Genomic DNA, 14,750 nt, shown 5'->3' on the forward strand with positions numbered 1-14,750 from the left:
TGCTTTTCGACAGCAGGAGATCGGGCTGTTTGGTCATTCTAATGTAGAAAGGGAACATACATATTGCCATTGAGCATGGACAACTGAGGACACACAACTTCAAGGGATGGAAATATTGTCATCTTCACACCGTGAGACTATTCTGCAGATGTGGGCATGCGCACTGCATCGGTTCTACGGGGGACGGGAAGACATCACGGAAAAACTCGCTGTACCCGAAACCCCCACGCTGAAATTCATTCTTGGTTGCAGAGTAGCACGACTACCGACTACCATGTTTGATACACTGTTGAAGTCAGGGACTACTTGACACCCTGGCGATTTAAGTCGCCGCAAAACCGTATCAAATACCGTATGGGAACAGTATGCGGGAAATGGTTGGAGGTTGCTGCGTGTGTTCCGATGAGCGAGGCTGGGCTGAAAATCCTCTTGTATACTGTGATGGGCACGGGTGCAGCGTCGCTGTTCACCAGGGTAACTAGCTTGCTATACTACAATGTAATTACGGTATTGGGGGAAGGATGGGGTGGTGCGTGCCTACGTGCGTGCGTGTCTGCCTGTTTATGTGGGAGGGGGTGTTTTCCTTTAACACGCGTTGCCGTGGTGCGAGAGGGGACATATAACATTACACCGAGCCCTTATGGCGCCGGCTATTGCGGTTTTGGTAGAATGGCTATTATTCGATCCAAAGTTACGCATCGTTAGGAAGCATTTGCTACTGCTGGAGCAGTGGACTAGCTGGCCTATCGGGCCTTCCGGATGAATTGTTTCCTCAACGATATATTCACCTTCTTTGTTGACATCTTTGTATCTCAGCCCTGCAGCAACGTCGCCACTCAATATGTCCATGAGTTTTGAGTCGAAGAAGAGCCATGAATTATGATTTAATGTGTACATCTTTACGGTTGTAAGGCTATAAGAGTAGTGCACACCTTCGCAGTATATCCCCCCGTGGCTTTTATTTATTGTGCTATGTAGGAAACATCAATAACAATATCGTCTGTGTCCGACACACGATACAATCTGAGTTTACAAACTGATATTCACGTCCTAGTATTATAAATTAGGCTATGTCTTGCAAAGTAAAACCACTATGGTTGCGTTCAAACCGCCACCACTCGTTGAAAAAGGTGACCTAAATCAATAGCCTATCAATATTGGGATCGTCTCGGGAATAATAAATATATAAATCATTGTGACACTTAACTTTATGCCCTGGCTACGCCTTCTCTCAATTCAGTGGTCTTGTGGTAAGAGTGTCTGTCCTGAAAAGGTTGGGAGTTTGATTCAGTCATACCAAAGACTGTAAAATGGGTCCTGCTGCATCTCTGCTTGGCACTCAGCATTAAGGAGATAGATTGGGGGTAAAGCCCAGTGATAGACGAGCATCCTGTCCAGGGGGTGTACTTGTACATCAAGCTGCTTCACACTATGGAAACAGGAGATTTGCTCTTGCTCCTATGAGTCGTTCCGGCTCGTACAAGCCATGGCTCGTGCAAGGCTACTTACTTACTCTATGCTTGCTCTCAACAGTAAAAAAAATATATATATATTAATTAAAAGTTGAAGGTATACCAAGAAGTTAGTTAGTTACATAACTAATAAGTTAGGTAACTTGTTTGTGTCTCGTTCATTTGAGTGGTAGACTAATGATTTGTCTGTATTTGTGTCTTTATTTATGTGTGTGGGTGTGTGCGTCACAGCGTGCTATGGTATTGTCCAGGTGCCCACTGGCCCGTGGTTCTGTCGAAAATGTGAGTCTCAGGAGAGAGCTGCCAGAGTGGTGAGTATATATATCCCATATATCGATATATTGTCCGTATACTCATTCAAATCTCTATCAATGTACAGGATATCCCTGCCTGTCGTAGTAAATAACACTGGTAGTACAGTGTGCTATTGAAGCTACTGTGCGTAGTTGGTTATTGTGAGGTGTGCTCTCATTTCTCATCAGAGATGTGAGCTGTGCCCTCACAAAGATGGCGCCCTCAAGAGGACAGACAGTGGAGGTAAACTACTGGACGCTGACTTTCCTTCCTCTATTCTTCATCCTCCACTTTCCATCAATCCCTCCTTTCCTCCACGTTTCCCTTGTCTTACAAACATATAATGTGTGTGTGTGTGTGTGTGTGTGTGTGTGTGTGTGTGTGTGTGTGTGTGTGTGTGTGTGTGTGTGTGTGTGTGTGTGTGTGTGTGTGTGTGTGTGTGTGTGTGTGTGTGTGTGTGCGTGTGTGTGTGTGTGTGTGTGTGTGTGTGTGTGTGTGTGTGTGTGTGTGTGTGTGCGTGCGTGCGTGTGTGTCTGTACTAATGTGAGCTGTTCTCTCTCCAGGCTGGGCCCATGTGGTTTGTGCACTCTACATTCCCGAGGTGCAGTTCGCCAACGTTCTCACCATGGAGCCTATCGTACTACAGTACGTCCCTCACGACAGATACATCAAGGTATTCGTCACTGTTCACTTCCACTTTTGATAGCCTTGTTTGTCTTTTGTCTTTTCTGACCGTCATTTGAAATGCATTTTATTGGCTTCAAATGATTGAATGAAATTGGAGATATTGTTTCTTTAGCCAGAGTAAAGGGTTGTCCATCTCTGCCTACCTTCAAAACTCCACACAAACTCGTGGGGGGCTGTTTTTGTCATTTGCACGCAGTCATTAGTATACAGTATATTTTTGCGCGGGGCAAAGCTTTCATGAGATCATCCGGAGTTTTTCCTAAGTCCTCTCTGCAAGTTTAGCCTTTAAAGTTGGCATCTGGATAGTCACGGGCCATGTATCCCACCATCGTCTGCATTCTTTCAGGCCTAATGGTCTTGAGTGATCGCTATTGTGGAAAAATCTATATTCAGCATATGCCCACCAGACAGATTTGTTTTTGAATGAAAGCTTTTATATGATTGGATTACAGTTCTATTCGAGTCAATGGGAAGCTACGTAGACGCCTGCTGCTGAACGATAGTGGGTACTCGTCTGGTAGTGGCCTCGCGCCACCATGTCAGGGGCAGCTATAGTAAAAGGCTTGCACCTCTCTGGTCTGGGTTGTCAGAGCCATTCATCAAGGATTTGCTGCCCTGCATTCTCAGAGAGCGTTTGAGTGGACAATGGGCCGTGTCCCAAATAGTACACAATCCCAAATGGGCCCTGGTCAAAAGTGGCTTCACCACACAGAGAATAGGGCGCCTTTTGGGACGCAGACAACGGGTGAAGGCTCAATAAGCCCACCACCCTCCCTCCCTCCTTTACAGTAGCTCCAAAAATGCCGTTTCCCTGTTTCCCTTTGGCCCATGATGCATGTGGCTCACAAGGGGAGGAGGAGGGGGTAGATGAAGGGAAGGGGGGGGTAGATGAAGGGAAGGAGGGGTAGAAGAGAAGAAAGGTAAGGAGGCCCGCTGTTCTTTTGTCCAGCACCTGTTGCTAGGCAGACAGCCAGCCCCCTCTGTCTGGGTAATAGCCGTAGGGGAGCGAGGTGTGAAGAGGAGTAGGGGGGTAGAATGTTTCATAGCAGGCTGCTATCAATGACAGGCTAGGGTTGGACTCTGGGCACTGCTGAGGCCCATAGAGTTGAACAGTATCACACTGGCTGTGTCCCAAATGGAACCCTATTCTCTATGTCGTGCACTACTTTTGACCAGGGCCCAGAGTATAGTGCACTACTTTTTAGCCCTATGGGCCCTGGTCAAAGGTAGTGCGCTCTATGGGGAATGGGATGCCATTTGGCATAGTTAAGTAGTCATAACTTATTATTTAATGCAAAAAAGCATTAATTTCGTGGAACGACCCGATTTCCATTCCATAGCTAAGTGTGCCCATTAGATCTGTGAGTGATTTCAGCTGGACATGACATCTGACGTTGATAAGAGGAGATCTGTTCTGGTCAGTCATCCTTCTTTTTCATCTTCCTCCTCCCCTCTCTTTAGACGTGTTATATCTGTGAAGACCATGGGAGAGAGAGCAAGGCTGCGTGTGGGGCCTGCATGACGTGCAACCGGCAGGGCTGTCGACAAGCCTTCCACGTCACCTGGTGAGTGGTCTGTGTGTGTGTGTGTGTCTGTGTGTGTGTGTGTGTGTGTGTGTGTGTGTGTGTGTGTGTGTGTGTGCGTGTGCGTGTGCGTGTGTGTGTGTGTGTGTGTGTGTCCTCTCCCATCTGTCTGACTGTCTAACCCTGTGCAGTGCTCAGATGGCTGGCCTGCTGTGTGAGGAGGAGGGCCCCGAGGCTGACAACGTCAAGTACTGTGGCTACTGCAAGCACCATTACATCAAGATGGTAAGAGACTGGCAGAGTTATTCAAGTCTCTTTTCAGCTTTCTAGGAGAGCTCCAGTTATTATTTATTTAAATGGAATGAAATGTGTAAATGTGTTGTGTAATAAGACGGATTTGGAAAGGACTTCCACTACTTCCACTTGGTTTTGTAACATTCACATACTGCGTTGAGGAAGGCAAGGAGACATAGCTTTTCAAGCCGGCGTGGAGAAATAGCCTCCGCCCCCTGTAGCTCTAGCCGATTGCCCGTCCAGCTATTGCCCCTATAGCTGTACTTGCCCCTGTGACCGTCACGGTTGGCAGCAGTGTGACTCTCTGCCTCTCCTCGGCGGGGTCCTGTAGCAGAGGAAGATGCGCTCCAGTGGAGAGAACACCGAACGCGGCTCCTTCGGCCACTCCAGGGGGGGCTCCACGTCCCCCGCCCAGGACAAACACGGCTCCCACCACCACAGGCTCAGGAAGGTGAGTGTCTTGTGTATTGTTGTGTACATACTGAACGTGCATTTGACTATTGCTTGGTGTATTTGCATGAATGCTCAAATCCTCAGCCTCTCCCTTTGGTTACATTCAGAGTCACAAGGACAAGGTGAGGCAAAAGGAGAGGCATAAAAAGTCATCTGATGGTCTGGGGTCCTCACTGTCCAGCAGCATGGACAAGGTAACGCCAACTCCAATATTTACACCCCTAAATGCCCTCAGTCTCTGTCTCTAACCTCTCTTAACTCTCTCTTTCTCTCTCCAGTCTTTCCCCACATCCACCAATCCTCTTCCATCATTGACCGAGTATAACCATTTGGTTCCCTAAATAGTTTGAACTATTGTGCGTTTCTAAGTGGATACATTTGAGAAAATGTTTTTTATTCAGGTGAGGTCCTTGGTTGAACTCTCTAACAGGACCGTCTCGCAATACTTTCTAACGAGCATAAAGGGCTTTAATCTGTGACATCAAACCGCTTCTCGATCTCCAATGACACATTTTCCACCCGTGACCTCTCTTGTGCTGTTGATTTAGTTGTCGTCGGGTCACCACAGCAACAAGGACAGCGAGGGGAATTTGAAGAGGATGAGCTCTCACGGCCAACTGGGACACCGCAGTAAGAAGACAGGAAGCATTGGCAAGAGCTGCTCCTCTTCCTCTTGCTCCTCCAGTCCCTTCAACACGGGTACAAAGCTAATCCTTTATGGGCCAACTAACCTGCCGTTTTGTGTCCAAGCAACTTCTCAGTCAGTTCTGTTTGTGAATAACCAACTCTCTAGTGCAGAACTCTTTGTTTTGGTATAACTTCACTGTGTTTAGTCTGAACGTGTGTTTTATAATGGTTTTAGGTATGTTAATGTGCTGTGTTTGGGAATAACTACGGTGTGTATTCCCAGGTGGCGGCTCCCAAGACCTGCTCCCGTTCTCCTCTACCTCTCGTTTGGAGCGTGACCCCGACCGAGGAGCAGACGAGCACGACGCCGAGGAGCCCCGGGATGAGCGGACCAGACGGACAGCGCCTGAGGAAGATGACGAGGAAGGGGAGGAGGAAAAGGAAGAAGAGAAAGAAGAGGAGGAGGAATTGGACAATAGTAAATACCACAACAAGGCCTCTCTGCAGCCCCCGGCCCTGACCCCGGTTGACGGACCTCACGGAGGGTCGTCGCAGGGTCACGAGAGGTCAGAGGGCGAGACCAACTCTTTCGAGACAAAGGTCACCATCTCCACTTTCGGCTCCATCATGCGCATCACTTCCTCCTCGGGTGGGATAGGCAGCGGCAGCAGCAAGCTCCGCAAAATCACTTCCTCCTCCTCGGGGGACTACAAGCTTTCCAAGTCGCTTCTCAAGTCCCCGCACCTAGCCACGCCCCCTATACTGGAGGAGGCCAACCTAGAGGAGGACAAGGGCACGCCCCCACCACCGCTGCCAACACACCGGGAGAGGAGGCACCGTGGCAACAAGAAGAGCCGGCACGGACCGGGTCGTCCGCGGGGGAGCAAGAACCGGGAGCGGACGGAGAGGCGAGAGGAGGAGTACCGTCACCACATGGCTCCTGCTCCACCTCCTTCCCTAACCTCCTCCTCCACCTCGTCCTCCTCGCTCTTCCCCAGCTCCTCCTCCCTCCCCCACACAGCGTACTCCTCCACCCTGCCCACCTCCTCCCTCTCCTCCTCCTCCTCCTTCCCCTCCTCCTCCACTTCCTCTAGCGTCAGTTTCTCCACAGGACGCGGCAATACGCTGCTCGGCTCCGGTGAGTCTCTCACCAGATCCGTCGTGAGCGGGCGTAGTCTCTGTGCGGTAGCCCTCTAGCATCCTGTGTGCACTTGCATGTGAAAATAATACACAGCACTTCTGTGTATTGTGGCTGTGGATGATGAACGTACACATCATCAAGTATGTGTATTTAGAGATGTTCAGGAAGCAAGATGCCTCGTTGAGAAAATGGCGGCCAGATTTAAGCCTGTACATATTTGCACTACAGAGAAAGAAAAGGAAGAAGAGGAGTAAAGAGATTGAGTAAGAATCAGAGGAAAGAACCCTTGTATGTATAACGCTTTTTGCTCATGACTTCTTGAGCAGAACCAGAAGTGCAGACTTTGCACGTGCGTAGTAAATCTTAGGTAGTTAGTGATCTGTGCGTCGTAAAGAGATTTGTTAGATTGTGGTTTTGTGTGCAGTGTCAACAGAGAGAGCATGTGCGTCAATGGCTGGGTTGACATCCTGCTTTTGCTCTACTCTGACAAGATATGACCTCAACACTTTTAGGTGCGCGGTTGTGTGTGTGTGTGTGTGTGTGTGTGTGTTCTATAAATGAATTGCATTTATGAATTAAGTCTGATACTATTCTCTTGGTTAGGAATCTACACCTGTCACGAGGGCCCTCTGTCTTTGAGTGGGGCTGTCTGTAACGCCCCTCTGACGTTGGGCGGAGGCGTATGTAGCACCGCTCTCTCTTCAGGACTCCTGCCATCTCACGTCTCCACAGTGTCACTTCAACCAGTCAACTCTGCCCTCAACCCACAGGTACTCGGGGAAATCAACATCATGTCTGCGTTCGAGCCTTTACCCATATCCTCGACGTTCAGGCTCTACCCTACCCAGGCCCGGTTGCTTCTGCCAAATTTAAGGCCCGGCCCGGCCCTGGCCAAAATCAGAAATAACTTCCTGCGTTAGTCAATCCATTAGCCGCTCCTCTCTGTCCGTCACGAGCTCCCTGCTCTGCTCATGGCGGCTCTGAGTCTGTGAGTATCCATAGCAACGGCTCCGCTTGGGCATGAGAGAGCAGTTAGCTGTTAGATACTTTTCGTCACTCGAAACTCTGTGAAATAATCTCTCCGGCCTTATATTTGATGAGGTGGAAGCACTTCTGACATCATGTTGCGGGCTGAGCCAGATATAACTGTACTGCGCAGCAGAGCACGAGCAAATGGCTCAGCTTCAACATTTTTGTCATCAATTTAGTGATACGCAGGCCCGGCACGTACCCTAGTTATTGATGAAAAAACAGGCCCCACCCGGCCCTAACTACCATGTATAATGTCAGAGCCCGTCGAGCTCGGGTCAGGTAGCAGAGCTTTCGTCTTCTTAAAAATGGCACACTAGTACCTATATACAGATGTATGATCTTCATTTGAGCCAGTTTGCTACAGCAGAAAAAGTATCCTGCTTCTGCAGGAAATATGAATTATTATGTGGATTTTAATTAATGGACACTTCTGTAGGGGTTGATACATTTTTTTCGTGAAGGAGTCTGACATTTCAAAGTGGAAATTACAAACTTGGGACGCCTTTTTAAACCTCAAATACACGACAAGTTAAAAATGTGTTGATAGTGACAGTTCTCCTGCAACAGGGTGATCAAATTAAGATCCTACATCTGTACTGCACTACCAGGCATCTGGTCAAAGTAGTGCACTATGCAGGGAATATATAGTGCCATTTGACTGAGCTTATCAACGATATCATGTTACAACTAAAATAGTATCCCACATGTATTCAGTTGCCAGGTAAATGAGATCCTAACTTTGTTCTGTGTGTGTTAAACCCTTGTAGGTGCATGTTCCATATTCCAGTTCTTCCTACAGCCTCAGCTCCTCTCAGCCGTTTGGCAGGGTCTTTTCCACTGCCCGTATACTGCCCTCGCTACTGAGCCAAGCCCAGACCTCACTTCAAGGTAACACACACACACACACTCGTTAGTGAGATACTTATGTTTGCTATGAAGTTACATAGGGGAGAGTGGGGTAAATTGAGACAAAGGGGTAAGTTGAGCCACCCTTGTTTCTAGGAAACCATACACAAAATGAACAATTTGACCAAATATTTAGGAAGAGGTCTTCATTTCAGTCTGTGACGGAAGAAATCACATGGAAAAGGTGGTTAGCAAGTTAGGTAAAAATACATTTAAGTCAAATGAATTTAGTGTGTTAGAGGTTTCATGATGCGTTTATCTAAACCAAAGTAGATCATTTTAAGATTGTTCTTTACATCAGTTTGGGTCTCTATAAGCTTCAGTATGAGGTCTTAAACCTAGCATGAAAGTGCATAATTTTGTGTGTGGGATAATATAGTCAAAATGTTTCCATGGGGTAAGTTGAGCCAATGATCATGGGGTAAGTTGAGTCAATGGTCATGGGGTAAGTTGAGTCAATGGTCATGGGGTAAGTTGAGCCAATGACCATGGGGTAAGTTAAGCCAATGGTCATGGGGTAAGTTGAGCCAATGGTCATGGGGTAAGTTGAGCCAATGACCATGGGGTAAGTTAAGCCAATGGTCATGGGGTAAGTTGAGCCAATGGTCATGGGGTAAGTTGAGCCAATGACCATGGGGTAAGTTAAGCCAATGGTCATGGGGTAAGTTAAGCCAATGGTCATGGGGTAAGTTGAGCCAATGACCATGGGGTAAGTTAAGCCAATGGTCATGGGGTAAGTTGAGCCAATGGTCATGGGGTAAGTTGAGCCAATGGTCATGGGGTAAGTTGAGCCAATTGTCATGGGGTAAGTTGAGCCAATGGTCATGGGGTAAGTTGAGCCAATGGTCATGGGGTAAGTTGAGCCAATGGTCATGGGGTAAGTTGAGCCAATGGTCATGGGGTAAGTTGAGCCAATTGTCATGGGGTAAGTTGAGCCAATGACCATGGGGTAAGTTGAGCCAATGGTCATGGGGTAAGTTGAGCCAATGACCATGGGGTAAGTTGAGCCAATGGTCATGGGGTAAGTTGAGCCAATGACCATGGGGTAAGTTGAGCCAATGACCATGGGGTAAGTTGAGCCAATGACCATGGGGTAAGTTGAGCCAATGACCATGGGGTAAGTTGAGCCAATGACCATGGGGTAAGTTGAGCCAATGACCATGGGGTAAGTTGAGCCAATGACCATGGGGTAAGTTGAGCCAATGACCATAGGGTAAGTTGAGCCAATGACCATGGGGTAAGTTGAGCCAATGACCATGGGGTAAGTTGAGCCAATGACCATGGGGTAATGGTTGAGCCAATGACAAGTTGAGCAAATTGAAGTGTTTTCTTCCCAGGCAGAAAAAAATCAAGGCATTATCTCAGGGATATGAGGTAACAACAGGGCCTTAGGTGTTAAGCCTCTGTTAAAAGATGCTTAAAATTATTAAAAGACAAAAAGCGATTGTGATTGTGTTGAATTGTGTTCTGGGAAATTAAGATAGACATGGTTTTAAAAAGGCATTTTTAAAATATTTAATTTAGTACAGAAATGTGTTTGCGGCTTAATTTACCCTGTCCCACAGCTCAACTTAACTTACCCTGTCCCACAGCTCCACTTAACCAACCCTGTCCCACAGCACAACTTAACTAACCCTATCCCACAGGTCAGCTAAGTTGTGCGAAGAGACCACTTTTTTTGGACAAGCAATGTTTTCAAAACAGAAAGACATAGTATATTTCTCTTGACGGAGTGATGCTGAATGTAAAAAACGGCTCAACTTACCCCAGTCTCCCCTACTGTAGCTACCTGGTAGTTTATCGGGATTGCTCTCTCTCCTCTCAGAGTCCGAGATGGACGACTGTCGCTTCCCATGTCACGACAACTCGCCACGAGAGAGCCTTTCCTCACAGTAAGTTTCTGTTTGACTCTACTCTCACTGTTATCAACACTGTTCTCTCTCACTGTCACTATCAACACTGTTCCCTCACTGTCACTATTAGCACTGTTCTCTCACTGTCACTATCAACACTGTTCTCTCTCACTGTCACTATCAACACTGTTCCCTCACTGTCACTATTAGCACTGTTCTCTCACTGTCACTATCAACACTGTTCTCTCTCACTGTCACTATCAACACTTTTATCTCTTACTGTCACTATCAACACTGTTCTCTCTCACTGCCACTATCAACACTGTTCTCTCTCACTGCCACTATCAACACTGTTCTCTCTCACTGTCACTATCAACACTGTTCTATCTCACTGTCACTATCAACACTGTTCTCTCTCACTGTCACTATCAACACTTTTATCTCTTACTGTCACTATCCACACTGTTCTCTCTCACTGTCACTAGCAATACTATTCTCTCTCACTGTCACTATCAACACTGTTCTCTCTCACTGTCACTATCAACACTTTTCTCTCTCACTGCCACTATCAACACTGTTCTCTCACTGTCACTATCAACACTATTCTCTCTCACTGTCACTATCAACACTGTTCTCTCTCACTGCCACTATCAACACTATTCTCTCTCACTGCCACTATCAACACTGTTCTCTCTCACTGCCACTATCAACACTGTTCTCTCTCACTGCCACTATCAACACTGTTCTCTTTCAGTGCCACTATCAACACTGTTCTCTCTCACTGCCACTATCAACACTATTTTATCTCACTGTCACTATCAACACTGTTCTATCATACTGTCACTATCAACACTGTTCTCTCTCACTGCCACTATCAACACTATTCTCTCTCACTGCCACTATCAACACTGTTCTCTCACACTACCACTATGAGACTGTTCTCTCTCACTGCCACTATCAACACTGTTCTCTCTCACTGCCACTATCAACACTGTTCTCTCTCACTGCCACTATCAACACTGTTCTCTCTCACTGCCACTGTCAACACTGTTCTCTCTCACTGCCACTATCAACACTGTTCTCTCTCACTGTCACTATCAACACTGTTCTCTCTCACTGTCACTATCAACACTGTGCTCTCTCACTGTCACTATCAACACTGTGCTCTCTCACTGTCACTATCAACACTATTCTCTCTCACTGTCACTATCAACACTGTGCTCTCTCACTGTCACTATCAACACTATTCTCTCTCACTGTCACTATCAACACTATTCTCTCTCACTGTCACTATCAACACTGTTCTCTCATACGGTCACTTTTACTTGTGTATGCTTTACCATTCCATTTCTTTCTGTCTCTTGTGTACCAACGTTATTCCATTTAATTCTGTCTCTTGTGTACCAACATTATTCCATTTCATTCTGTCTCTTGTGTACCAACATTATTCCATTTCATTCTGTCTCTTGTGTACCAACGTTATTCCATTTCAATCTGTTTCTGTTCTCTGTAGGCATATGACTGTTCATTTACCACTGTTATTCTCTCAGGTCTCCTATGAGCTGTCTGCCTCTACTGTTTGACCAGAGGGAGGGTGTGGGCCCTGGGGTCAGAGGTCGCCCTGAAAACGTCCCTCCATCCAGCTCCCACATAGAGCTCCTCCTGGAGAAGCATGGCAACGGAGAGATGGGTGCCAACAGTAAGTACACTGGGATTCTTTGTGGCAGTCTATAATATATCTTCATTCTCTGAGGATTTTCAGTTGGTCTTTTTTGGGCGATGTGTCTGCCTTTGTGACACAGTCGGTCATACACACCCGATGTGAAATGTATTTTTGGACCCTTTGGAGAGGAAGTGGATTCTTATCAACCCGAGTCAGTCTGATACGCTTGCTTTCAGATCCTTTAAAATGCGCTGTGCTGTTCTGCGATGATCATTAGTGTATCATGGCCGGTAGCGGCAGGTAGACTAGAGGTTAGAGCGTTGGGTCAGTAAATCCGAAAGGTTGCAAGTTCAAATCCCTGAGCTGACCAGGTAAAAATCTGTCGTTCTATCCCTGAACAAGGCAATTAACCCACTGTTCCTAGGCCGTCATTGTAGATAAGAATTTGTTCTTAACTGACTTGCCTAGTTAAAAAAATTATATTTAAAATAAAATGGCTTAGTATGGAAACTGTAACAAAAAAATGAAACAGACTCTAATGCAGTGCTCTACACTCACTCACTTTCTTTCCTACCCCTTTTTCCTGTCTCTTCCCCCCTCCCCCTTTCCATCTCTCTCTCTCCACCAGTTGTAGAGATGCTCCAGTCCCTCCACGCGCTGCAGCAGGAGAACCAGCGTCTCCAGGACCAGATTCTCAGCCTGACGGCCAAGAAGGAGCGGCTGCAGCTGCTCAACGTGGAGCTGGCCTGTCCCTTCCCCCCGCAGGTCCATCACTCCCACCAATCCGCCCAGGGCCTAGTGCCCACCACCGCCCACATCAGCTTCCTCTCCTCCGCACACGGTCAGACTCAGGAAACCCTCCTCTCATTCACCTCCTTTCAGAAGCTTCCCATCCTCCTTACCTCATTCGTTGATAGAGTCAGTTTGCTAGTCTGGAAAAGAGTGTCACCATCCCCCAAAACAAACCTTGTTTTTGTCATTATAATCTAGACAGTTGTGTGTTGTGTTTTTTTTTGTAGTTGGTACCCTGTCCCTGTATCTATATCTATATCCCTGTGTGTGTACCTCTCTTGTCCCTATAGACCCCCTCAGCACCAATAAGAGTCCCCTGTCTAAATGCTGCTTCCTGAATGATACCTCCTTCATCACCTCATCCGAGGTGAGAACCCCTTTGTGCCCACCACGCCTTACTTAGTACCGGCCAACACCTGAACCCACTGTGTAGTTACTTATACAATACTCTTGCCCTTTATCCCCAACTGTAGCATTAAAGGGGATATCTGGGTTTCATTTCCAATCAAACGTGCCGCCTCCACTTGTTTGTACATTGAGTAGCAACGGTCATCTAGATTGCTAAAAATGCAACAGAAGGACAATGGATGAAGATACTCATCTTACTGGCACGGACGATTAATGAGTTTAGGGATTTTGGTAGGAATTCAGGTATTCAATTTATTGTAAAATGTCACTTTTTAAAAATTAGAATGCACTTATATATAAATGTTCTTATTGTATTAGGTATTTTGGGGGATATTTTGTGTTAAAATAAAGACGATTCTATATGCGTCGTTTGCATAAATACACCAGGTTAGATTTGCAATTAGGAATAAATTAACATAAAGGGGTGGCACAGGGCTGCAACCCCCAAACACGACCTCTGTCGACCCTGCCTGCACTCACCTGCGCTGGCTTAGGTGCCCCTGTTGTTCTCACGTTCCCTTGCATAATTCAACAAGTGTGTCAATAGCAGGAAACCCTCAGAGTAAAAATCAACACGCTTCGCTCTAGATTACACCTATCTAAACATACTTTACATTTGCGAGGTCAAACTAATATCACTATAATCCGAGTGTTCATTTCCGGAAGATGCTTTCATTTCAGAGCCTCTAATTTGTAAACATTTCAACTGTATTAAAGGATTACTTTTCCAAATTCCGCAAAAAAATGAACACCCATTCAAATAAAGTTATCTTTCTTGTGATGGAGGTGTCAAGATGGTGCGTTAAATCCCTAACCAAGCTTTAGCGTTTTTTTACAGAATCAGTGTAAAGACAATGCATTTCATTGAGCCCATTTTAGCCATTACCAGAGTGTGTTTGACAGGTCATTACGAACGTTAACGGGAAAAAACGACAGGCATAATCAAGAGTATGAAAGAGTCACAGGTGTAAAATGAAAGCAATTGATCCAGTGAAATTTAAGTGACAAGTGGATTTTCACCCCTCAAACACAGGAAGTAGATGGGTGAAAAAGACAAATCCTCAGGTGGGCGGGGCATGCGTGTTATTACATTTCAGGGAATGTTAATATATGAAATATGGGGAAATGAACCTCACAGATTTCACCTTTAGATGAACCATAACTGTCCTATTAGTTTTACCCTGTGTTTTTCTCTTCCGACTCTAGGAGCTCCACTCTGGTAGTCCCTCCCGCAGTAGCTCCTCCCTCTCCTTCCAGAGCACTCCTCCCCCACAGCAGAGTCCCGCCTCCTTCGGCCAGCCCTTGCTGAACGGGCTGGGTGGGCGGGGTTTGACTGACAGCCTGGGGGGCCTCAGTCAGGCCAGCAGTTCCATGGTGGGCGGGCTCATGGTCTCCCTAGCAGGAAGTCCCCAGCTGAACATGAACGGCGTGCTGGGCAGCCTGAACGGGGTGATCCAGTCACCTGTCCAGAACGGACCTCAGCCCACCCTGCCGGCCCTGCGGCCCCAGCCTCCTCCTTTGGGCCCCCAGGCACTGGCACAGGGCCTGCAAATCCCCAAGAGCATGAGTCCGTGAGTACCTCCTCTCTGTCTGATCACCAGAAAA

The 14,750-nt window shown here is 46.9% G+C and overlaps 1 protein-coding gene across 3 annotated transcripts in view; it reads left to right on the forward strand.

Moving 5' to 3' along the window:
- Nucleotides 1-14,750, forward strand: part of LOC118365713 (protein AF-17-like) — a 22,258-nt gene continuing 7,508 nt past the window's right edge. Inside the window, exons 1-17 of one of the 3 annotated variants that reach the window (XM_052490533.1) lie at nucleotides 1-474; nucleotides 1,704-1,783; nucleotides 1,955-2,009; nucleotides 2,330-2,439; nucleotides 3,915-4,018; nucleotides 4,168-4,261; nucleotides 4,605-4,721; nucleotides 4,831-4,917; nucleotides 5,272-5,422; nucleotides 5,634-6,488; nucleotides 7,095-7,261; nucleotides 8,291-8,411; nucleotides 10,255-10,321; nucleotides 11,833-11,981; nucleotides 12,574-12,786; nucleotides 13,028-13,104; nucleotides 14,352-14,716. In XM_052490533.1, coding sequence (XP_052346493.1) covers nucleotides 366-474; nucleotides 1,704-1,783; nucleotides 1,955-2,009; nucleotides 2,330-2,439; nucleotides 3,915-4,018; nucleotides 4,168-4,261; nucleotides 4,605-4,721; nucleotides 4,831-4,917; nucleotides 5,272-5,422; nucleotides 5,634-6,488; nucleotides 7,095-7,261; nucleotides 8,291-8,411; nucleotides 10,255-10,321; nucleotides 11,833-11,981; nucleotides 12,574-12,786; nucleotides 13,028-13,104; nucleotides 14,352-14,716 — 2,921 coding nt within the window. In that variant the 5' untranslated portion in view covers nucleotides 1-365. Of the gene's footprint in view, nucleotides 475-1,703; nucleotides 1,784-1,954; nucleotides 2,010-2,329; nucleotides 2,440-3,914; nucleotides 4,019-4,167; nucleotides 4,262-4,601; nucleotides 4,722-4,830; nucleotides 4,918-5,271; nucleotides 5,423-5,633; nucleotides 6,489-7,094; nucleotides 7,262-8,290; nucleotides 8,412-10,254; nucleotides 10,322-11,832; nucleotides 11,982-12,573; nucleotides 12,787-13,027; nucleotides 13,105-14,351; nucleotides 14,717-14,750 lie in introns of all 3 variants that reach the window. The other 2 variants (XM_052490532.1, XM_052490534.1) reach the window with 2 other exon arrangements.

Source organism: Oncorhynchus keta, chromosome 32 (assembly GCF_023373465.1).
Source record: "Oncorhynchus keta strain PuntledgeMale-10-30-2019 chromosome 32, Oket_V2, whole genome shotgun sequence".
Lineage (NCBI taxonomy): Eukaryota > Metazoa > Chordata > Actinopteri > Salmoniformes > Salmonidae > Oncorhynchus > Oncorhynchus keta.